The following is a 10091-nucleotide window of genomic DNA, read 5'->3' on the forward strand; positions in this document are numbered from 1 at the left end:
GAGCCGTTTTATACCTGGGACCCCTTCTTTGGAGACTTTGGGGACTGAGGGACCCTTACATGACAACCCCCCTCGGCTGCCCCCAGCGTGGGCACACACCTGGGCATCTCCCAGGGCATATCCCTAAGGAAGCTGTGCTGGGGCAAGGCGGTGCCAAGCCATGTTTCAAACACCCCAAATAATTCAAGGTCTAACCATTGTGGTGGAGACCTACAGGCTGCTGGAAGCAGGGCATCCGTGAAAGTGCACAGGGAAGGTGTCGGAGCTGCTTTCTGCTCAGTGTTTCCTTGGAATTTTCCTTTCCCTGAGCCAGAAATGTGTCAACATCCCCAAATTTCACCCAGCACCAGCAGATTGGGTATCCCTGGTGTATTCACAGGGGGTCACGGCGACAGGCACCAGCGCAGGAACCCCCAGCTCTCTCCCACAGACTGAGTTTCGGGGTGGGGTGGGTGGGGTGGGGGGTTGGGTCAGGGCTGTGGCAACAACTGCAGCTTGCAGCGGGGTTTGGCTAAGCATGAGCACTGCGGTGGCTACTCTGATTCAGGACTAACAGTGCTACCTCCAGGAACAGGAGAAAACGAACAGGGGAAATCCAGGCTGAAATCCCAGCTGAGGGCTTGTGGACACCCTCCCGGCTGGAAACTGGAGGGAAACCCGGTTCTTTTCCTGGGCTGGTGCACGCTCCCGTAGCTATAAGAAGAGATGGAGGAGATTGAGCTCCTCTCCGCGGAGCCCCCGCGTTAGGTGTAAAGCCCCTGCGCAGCCCCCCAGCCCCGGGACGGGGGACCGGTGGGCACGCCCCACCCCCACCCCCCCCACCCCCACCCCCGCTGCCCTGGAACGGCTCCCGGGGCTCCGCGGGGCCGTGGAAACCCCCCCGGGGCTCAGGCGGCTCCGCGCAGAGAGGTGCCACCCCCCCGGGGAGACGGGGACATCCGCGGCCGCGCAAAAAGCAACGGCCCTTCCCGCCGCGGAGGAAGGCATAATTCAGAATTACGGCATTTTTTTCACCAAATATTAATAATAACCATAATAGTAATGAATTAGTAATGAAATCAGAGTCTTTTGTGCTTGAAAAATCTTGGGGAGGAGGGGGAATAAATCGAACAACCTTTAAAATTCAGGATCTGGGAGAATTTGGAGGAGCAAGAGGAAAACGCACCTTGGCAAAACGGGCAAAACGGCAAAGCGGGAAGGAGCGGTCCCAGGGCTGCGGCACCGGGGGTTCCTCAGGGGGCGAGGGTTAACTTTTTGGGGAGGAAAAAAAGAAAAAAACAAACCTAGCCACGGCTCGAAGCGTTATGAATTGGTGGGAGCAGAAATCCAGGCGGCAAGGAGGGCTGCCCCCGCAAAGCCCGCCGCGCAGCCAAAACAGCAGCGGTAAAAATCTGCCATAAAATTAGAGGTGGGGAGGATTTCCAGTGCCGGGGCTGCCCCTCGGGGTGGCCGGGACCGAGGCCCCCTCCCCTGCCGGGGCGCGGGGGGGGCAAGCGGGGCGACGGCGCAATTCCCGGGGGGAAGCGGAGGGGCCCTCCCCAAAATGCCACCACGGGGCGGGGAGGGGGGAGAAAGCTGCTTTTCTTCTCGTGTAGTCGATCTTTTAAACACAGCCAGAAAAGAACATTAAAGGCATTTCTAGATTTCGTTTATCTTTTGTGGTTTTTTTTGTTGTTTTTTTTTTTTTTAGTTTTTATTCCCATGCTCTTAATTTTGAAAAAAAAATAATCACAAAACATAACTTATAAAACAATATATATACTGCATCCTTATCCACAACAGCATAATTGAAACATCCAGCGTAACGTTTACCACAGGTGTGAAATACACTGGGAAAGAAGTACCGTGTGCATTTTATATTATGTTTCTTTGTCATCTACAGGTAATAAGTATCGACAAAAATAAGCAACAAATATGCCTGCAATTAAACTTCATATGCGTTTTGTATGCGTATTAATAAAGATCATATTTATCATTTCCATGTTGTTTTTTTGCCAACAAGCACTTGTTAAAGTATCTACATTTACATAATAACACCTTAAGATACTAACACCTTAAGATCTTTTTTCCTTTTTTTTAATTTTTTTTTTGTTCCTTGTTTTTCCTTCACAGTTAGAAAAGCAAGGAATGCTTTCAGCTTTGCTAAGCAACCTTTCCGGACGCCGAGGCTCGCTGTTTCTCTAGCAGAGATGCAGTATCTGGATACACTTCATAACAGACCGTTTTTCGTCCTTTTTTCTAGACTTTTTAAAAGGGGGGTTGGTTTTTGGTTTTTTAAAGAGAAAAAAAAAACAACACCCCTGCATTGAAATAAAGGTGAATGATAATTTCATTATCAGGATAAGACTTTGGATGGGGAAAATGCTGAACAGATTTCGCATCGCTGGAGGGTTTCTGTGCTCTCTCCCAACCGGAGATACTGCAGTCTTTTGGAAAGGATGAAGAGGTAGGAACCTTGAGCTGCTTAGTATCAGGAATGACTGGATTATAGCTTCCAACTAAAGAAAAAACATCAAGAATCATGCATTTTAAAAACAGTTTATTCAACGGCCAAGGACAATGACCCGGCACAATGCAACGGTAGATATAAATATAACCTTATATAAGTGGTTGACCCTCGTCATTATTATTTTTAATAGTTTCATACCTAATATTTTAACCATTTTTTCCCGCAGAATCTACTCTGCGAATTATATTTTTTTTTCTTCCCCCCTCTTCTTTTTTTTTTTTCTTTTTCGAGTGTGATTCTGTTTCTCAGTGGTAAACATTAACCAAACTCTTCCCGTGCGACAAGCGGCCAAGAACCGTCCCACCAGCTCTTACCACCGAGGCGTCTCCCTCCCTCGCCGCCCTCCCCGCGGGGAAGCGGCTGCCTCACCAACTCCTGTGCAAGTTCAAGTAAACACATACAACCCGCATAATCCAGAGAAAAATTGCAACTCATCCATGTACCAGATTTCGATGTCTCTTGCAAAAGTTTTCTGGTCCGTTTACGGTTTTTCGATGGTTTATTTTATTTTTTTTTTGTTGTTGTTTTTAAGCGCTGATTTGTCGGTTGCGTCGTTGGTTTGCATTAATAGCTTCTTTTCTAGACAGTCGAAGTACGCGGAGCTTTTGGTTTTGTTTTGGGTTTTTTGGGTTTGGAATTTCTTTTTTGGTGGTGTTTTGTTTTGGTTTGGGTTTGTTGTTCTCTTTTTTTTTTTCCTCTCTCACTTGCTCGGGTTTTGCTTTTAATCATCATCGGGTTTAAATTTATTTTTTTTTCTTTTCCGTTAAACGTCGCTTTGCTTCTGCTTTGCTTTGTCGGCGATGTTTTGTCGGAGGTGGTTTGTGTCAAGTCCGTCAACTGTTGTACTGACAGGCGTTTAGACTAGAGCCGGGGCTTTGCAAACTGCTGTAGCCGAAGCCGGAGTGCTGCTTTGATTTCAGTCTGAGGCTGGCTAAGCTGGAGTTGCAAGTGTCCCGGTAGACGCTGTAGGGCGAGCCCGGTGGCCCGTAGGGACAGGCGGGCGAGGACATGGCCGAGTTGAGCGAGGAGCCGCTGATGTTGTTGATGTTGTTGAGGCCGGAGTTGGCCATGCCCGGCACGGCCGAGTGGCCCATACTGGAGGGCATGTTCATGGAGGAGATGCTGCTGGGCGCTGAGAACATGGACTGCGAGGAGAGGGGGCTCATGGAGTTGAAGAAGGTGAAGCTCTTGGTGGAAAGCGGCGCCGGGGTGAGGCTTTTGGTGGCCCAGTTGTTGTAGGGGTACCCGGCGTACATGTCGTCGTAGGGCTGCATCAGCCCGCTGAACTGCGGCACGTAGCCGTTCTTGCACAGGTCCATCTGCTGGTTCCGCTCCCGCTTTCTCCACTTGGCTCGGCGGTTCTTGAACCAGACCTGCGGGAGGGGACGGGGACGGGGGACGGGACCGACACAGCACGGTCAGTGAGGGACCACCGCCGCCCCTCGCCCCGCCGCCGGCGCGCAGGAGGAGCGCAGGCAGCGCGCAGCCAAGCGCCGGCAACCCCGCGCCCCCCGCCCCGGCCAGCAGCACCGGGGCTGCGAGAGGAGGTGGAGGCCGCCCCCCCCGCCCCCCCAACACCTCTGCGAGCTGCGGGCACGGTTCCGCGGCCGCGCACCGCCTCTCCCCGCAGCCCCCAACCCGCCCGTCTCGCTCCGCGGGGTGCCTGCGCGCACTGCGGCTCTGCGCGCATCCTGCCGCTGTTCAGCGGGATGTGCGAACCGGGATGCGCGCAGCCACCTCTCCGCGAAAGGTGCTTACGCGGAGGTCCGCGCCACGGCCCTTAGCCCCCCGGTCCCCCCGGCGCCCTCTCCCCGGAGCAAGGCATGGGGCGAAGGCACGGCCCGCTCTGATTAGGGCCGGGTCGCCCCGGCTCCGCCGCGTTTCCGAACGCTAATGCTGTGTAATAAAAGTCCCCTGTTACAGATCATAAAAAAGGGGATTGGATTAGTATGTTTAGGTTAAAAAAAAAAAAATCAATCCTCGCATCGCCCTCGGATAGATGCAGCCTCTGCCTTTATATCTGATGAGAATTTACAGCCCTGACTGGGGAACAGAGAAGCGGGGGCCGCTCCTGGTGTTTGATGGAAAAACCTGACCCAGGGTCTCTCTTATTATTATTATTATTTTTAGCCCTCGGAAAGCGTTTGAACCCCCCGTGATGGAAGCCGGGCAACCCCCAAATTCTTTTTCCAGGTTAAAAAACAGCATCATGCTGGCTACCTCTCCTGCTGCATCCCCCCCCCCGCCGCCGCTTTTCCCGACCGAGCCGTAGCCCCCGGGCTCCGTGCGGCCCCGGGGCGCTGGCCGGACTGCGCGGTTCCGTGCTCCCGGTACGCGGAGGCTGCGCTCCCCTCCGCACGCACGCCGAAGCCGGGGCGGGGGGTGGGGGTGGGGGTGGGGGCAGCTCTTCAGGTCTCCCCTACCGGCGCAGAAATGGCGCAACTACATTGAACCCCGGTCTCAAGGATGGAAACTTCGGGGGGTGAATGGATGGCAGGGTCTATTTAAAAAAATAGCAATAATAAAAAGAATCTCGTATAAATAGGAAACGAAAGCAAACATGTTCAAAACCTGTAATATACTCCTCAGAAGGTGCTTCCAGACAGGAATTTCCTGAAAATGAGGGTAATAGTTTTAATTATGGCTCCTAGACATTTTAAAGGAAGGCCCTCATAGCAAATTAAGGTTAGATTTGCAATCTGCAATCTCAGAACATCAAACCAAAACATCTCCACACAGAGGGAGAACGAAATGATGTTAATCGCAACTCATATATTAGTTTTATTTGCTTCCTGAAATATTTCACCAATATCAATGCTCCGGCTTTGTTTTGTTTTAAACTCAATTAAGACAATGCTTTCAGATGCATTTACCCCGTTGCAGATGGGTGTTTACTCTTGAAAGGTTTAAAGCAGAACCTCTGTAATCCGCTTTGGTCACTCGCGGTTTAATTGCCAAGAAAAAAAAAAGAAAAAAAAAAAAAGAAAAGTGGCTTTTTGGGACGGCGGGGCCGCCTTCCGCCGTTCCCGTTTTCTCCCGGGTCTCTCTCCTCCCCGGCAGCGTGCTCAGCCCGGGGTCCCGGGGGACGGCGGGCTCGGCTGAGGGCCACGCCGGACCCACGCGGGGAGATGTCCCGGGGGGAAACGCAAAGGGGGGGTGGAGAAACCCTGACAGCCCCCGCACAGCGGGTCCATACGGCCCGAGCCGCTTCGGTCCGGCCGTTCATCGCCAGCATCTTTCACTTAAAAATCTCTCCAAGGAGCTGCCGAGACTATATATGTAAATGTATATATATGTGGTGGTATCGGCTCCGAGGCGTGTGAAGACCATGCGCCCTCGCCGCACAAGTATGTGTCTGCGGCGCTTACTGACTTGGGAGGCAACCGCTTCCCAGCCCTCGTCCTCCACTGCCCGTCGGCGGCCTCCGCAAACAGCCGGAGCGCTCCGCCCGCCCGCGGCCGCGGGAGATGCGCGGCCGGGAGGGACTGGCTCCGAGAGTCCGCACGGCGGGGGGGGAGGGGGAGGAGGGGGGGCCTGATCCGCAACCGCGCCGCCGCAAGTGCATCAAGCAGTGGTTTGTCGGGAGATGATCACGGTTGCTGGGATTATCGGGAATAAGCAGAGCAAGGGGAAGGGCCGCTGTTGCTCGGATCCGGGGATTGCTCTAGCCCCGCACTGGGTTTAGTACGACCCCGGGGGGGTTCTTTCCCCCATCCCCGGGCCTTCCCCAAGCCCCAAACTCTCCGCTGCTCGCCCCGCACTTTTGGGGCCCGTCCCCACGCGCGGGGCCGGCGCTCGCACCCGCTGCGGGCCGCATCTCCCCACGGCCGGGAGCTGCATTTCTCCTCTCCGGCCTGCATCCCAAATTTAGTGATTAAAATCAAGCCCGCAGCAGCCGGGCGCTGCTCGCAAACCACCGCAGCGGCTCCCTAAAGGGGCACTTTCCCCGAGCCCTTCCCGCTCCGGAGCAGAGCCCTGCGCCCCCGGCAGGGCTGCGCGCCCCCTTACCCGGACTCGGGGCTCGGTGAGGTTGGTCCAGACGGCGATCTCCTCCCGCATGCTCATGTCGGGGTAGCGGTTCCGCTGGAACGTGGCCTCCAGCTCCTGCAGCTGCTGGCTGGTGAAGTGGGTCCGCTGCCGCCGCTGCTTCTTCTTCTTTGCCGGGTCGTCGGCGGCCCCGTCCTCGTTTTTCTGCTCGCCGCTGCGCTCCTTTTCTGGAGGGTTGGGGGGTTGTTTGGTTTGGTTTTATGTTTGTTTGTTTGGCTGTATTTTCCCCCCCAAACACACCTACAGGCACACAAAGGCAGGCACGCCGCCCCTGCACCAGCCCTGCCCACCCCGCCGCAGGGACGCGTGGGGGCACCCACGCAGGTCCTGCCGGGTCCTGCACCCGCAACAAGCCTGGCCTTTCCCGGGGGGCTGGGGAAGGAGCACGGAGCCCTGCCCGGGCCCAGGACCCCCGGGGAAGCAGTGGGACCCCCAGGGCAGCCCGGCTGGAAGCGGGCCCGAGGGGCAAGAGCAGTGGTGGGAGTGGGTTCCCCGCAGCACCGCCCGCGCTCCCTTCCCACCGCACCTTTGCGCTCCCTACGAGCTCAGGCGCGATCTTTGCTCCATCGTCTTTGTTGTGCTGGGCCGCGGCAGGAAACCTTGGAAGGGCAGTGGTCTAAAACCCGGCCGTAATTAATTGCAAAAGGCACCCTCTCTTTTCCTCGCCGCTCCCCTACTTATTATTTTTTTTTTTAAGACTTATTTTTTCTTTGGGCGTTTTTAGTATTTTAGTGTTTATTTTAACCCGAGGCTGAGCGAAGCCCTCTGCAAAAATCATATCGAAAGAAGCAAAGGAAAAAACCTGGGAGCGTTTTCGCAGCCTGGGTTTGCGCGGACTGGGAGCAGGAATACAGCCCCGGCGGGACGAACCCGGCTCCTTTTTCGTGCCGGCCGCCCCGGCCCGGGTTTGGGCAGGATTTGGCCCGGGTGAAGCGCTCGGAAAGGGACTCCAGGCCTGAACGAGCCGTGCTGCCGGCCTGGGCCCGGCGGGAGCGGGAAGGTGCGGCGGGTGCGGAAGGCGGCAGGGCCGGGGGCCGCGACCGTCCCCCCGGCCTCTGTCCAGCCGCTGCCGAAAGGGAGCTCCGCGGGGCGTTCTCCCTTGGAGAGGGTCCCCCCTTTTCACTTCTCAGGGTTCTATCCCGGCGGCGGCAGGCCCGGGGGCACGGCCGCAGCCCCGACCTCTGCGAGGTAAGTGGGAGGCTAAAAATAATCGCGGGCTGCACCCGGAGCCCGGCAGGACTCGTCCTTGCAAAGTCACCCCCGAATCGCTCCAAGACGGGGCACCCTCCTAGGAAAAAGCGGGGGGGCGGGCAACTCCAGCGGCTCAGTGTGAACCCCAGAAGGGGCCGATCGCAGCCCGGCCGGGCTCTCTCCTCTGGAAGCGCTTTGCAGAGCAAACAAGGCCTCTGCAGCGCAGACCCCATCGCCACCGGCCCCCCCCGCTCGACCCGGCCGAGTGCGGCCCGGCGCCGGCGGGGAAACAGAAACCAAAATAACCCCTTGCAAGGGCAAATCCCCTCGCTTTCGGTGGGGCAGAGCCCGGGTGGACCGGGCCGGGGGGGAGCCGGGGAGCGATAGCGAAGCAGCCGAAGCGTCCCGGCGGCCCCTCGCTCCGCTCCGGGTTTCACCCCGCCAGGATTTTGTTAAAAATCCGGCCTCCGCGCAGGGATGTGACACCATTTCAAATCATAAGGCACAATTGCTTTAATCGGTTTTTGCATTTTTTTTCCATTTAAAAAAAAAAAAAAGTGAAAGGTATTTTTGCAGCTTCTCGGAGGAGAAAAGCAGGCAGATCCTCAGCCTTCCTCCAGCACCGAGGGGTCACACACAGGGGTAGGGCAAAACGGAGCAAATCTGCCTCTCTAATCTCAAATAATCCCCCTCTAATCTCGGAGTCCCTTCCAGACGCCGGTCCCTAACTTTGTTTGCGAATTAGGCTGGGAGGTACAACCCAAACCCTGTTTACCACAGGGTGCCACTTTGGGACTGACTCTTGCCACAGCCACTCTCTAGGTTATAGGACCTGCTAAAACTTCGAAAAGCAACAACATCTATTTAAAAATTTGAAATTAAATAAGAGAGAAACTCCCCCTGCAAGGGTCTCAGTGGAGAACGGGCATCACACTCCTTCCTGCAGCTTTTGTTCCCTTCTCCCAGCTTCCCTTGTCATTCTAGACATTTTGCTATTTTAATTAAATACAAACTGGGAAACCACAGCTTTCCCTGAAGCCCTGCACACGGTGCTCAGGGTGCGGGGACCCCTTTTTCCAGCGGGGAAAGCGCGTAGCCCCCGCACGAACCCCCTCCACGGCCGCGCACATCCCCCCGCGCTCGGCCCCACGCCGCCTCTCCTGCTCCGCGGGGCTTTTCTTTATTTTTTAATTTTTTTTTCCTTCCCCCCCCCGCTCCTTTGACAGGGAGATCTTTTTCCATCTCCGTACCACCCGAGCTGGAAAATAAACCCGGGCAAAAGCTGACATTATTTCAGAAGCATCCGGCAAAACCGCACTCCCCGAAGAGTCCCCCTTCCCTTCGACCCCATCAATTAATAACTGTGTATTTCATTTAAAAAAAAATAGAAAAAAAAAAAAAAAGCGCAGCTCCAGGGTTGGGGCTGGGGAGCCATTGGGGAGCCATGCGTGCCCTCCCGGCGGGCTGTCAGCGCCGGGCACCGGGGGGGGGCAGCAGCTCCGGGTGGGCCCCTGCCCCCTGATTTTGTTCCCGAGGCTCGCTAGGGATGGAGCCGCCGGGATCACCGGCAGCTCTTGCCCCCCCCATGGCCTCTGTTTGTGGGGGGGTGCGGGCCAAGCACCACGGAACGCTTCGCGAAGGGAAGGCGCGGTGGGGAGGGGGAGGCGCGCTGGGGGGAGCGGGCCGGGGCCGCGGGGCTGGGGGGGGAGGGTTACCTGGCACCTCCGTGTCGGAGGATTCACTGGCTGAGTTGTCGATCGGGTCTCTGGGTTCCGAGGATCTTTGCAAATGGAAGCTGGAAGCCATGTCATGGGAGGGTTGGGGTCTCAAGCTCTCGGGCAGTCTCTCCAAATTCATTCCACCTTTAAAGGAATCCATGGCAGGGGCGCCGGGCTGCCTGGGGGAGTTTGCAGGTGTTTATTCCACACAGAAAGGAACAAGGAGCTGCTTTTTTTTTTTTTTTTTTAAGGAAAAAAAAAACAACAAAACCAAAAGCAAATCCACTTATTACTAACAGTATTATTTTACGGGTGTCGGAAGAAGAGATCTGGGCAGTGCCTCGAAGCCGCTTGTCTCTGCTCGGGGAGAGGCACGGCAGTCCGGCCGCATAGGCAGGGAAGTGGTAAAGATCCCTTATAGAGAAACGCGAGTTGCGAGTTGGACAGTTTAAAGCTAAAGAGATTAAAGTGACCTGCCCTAGAACAAATGCCTGTAGTTAAACGGGGCTCCTCCCCCTGAAGGTTAAAACCTCCCCGTCTCGCTAATGCATCACTCCATCTAGCGCTCGCCCAGCCCGGCCGCGCGGGCGGACCTGCCTCCGCGCTCCCCGCCGATGTGCGCGCCT

General features: G+C 56.0%; 1 protein-coding gene across 1 annotated transcript; it reads right to left on the minus strand.

Annotated features, from left to right (window-relative positions):
• Positions 1 to 3297: 3297 nt before the first annotated feature.
• PITX1 (paired like homeodomain 1) lies at positions 3298 to 9873 on the minus strand. Its single transcript, XM_037398159.1, has 4 exons — positions 9763 to 9873; positions 9463 to 9644; positions 6518 to 6723; positions 3298 to 3882 (listed from the first exon to the last, which is right to left on the minus strand). Exons 2-4 carry the CDS (start codon positions 9623 to 9625, stop codon positions 3343 to 3345), a joined length of 909 nt encoding a protein of 302 aa, XP_037254056.1. The 5' UTR covers positions 9626 to 9644; positions 9763 to 9873; the 3' UTR covers positions 3298 to 3342.
• Positions 9874 to 10091: the final 218 nt, after the last annotated feature.

Source organism: Falco rusticolus, chromosome 8, assembly GCF_015220075.1.
Source record: "Falco rusticolus isolate bFalRus1 chromosome 8, bFalRus1.pri, whole genome shotgun sequence".
Lineage (NCBI taxonomy): Eukaryota > Metazoa > Chordata > Aves > Falconiformes > Falconidae > Falco > Falco rusticolus.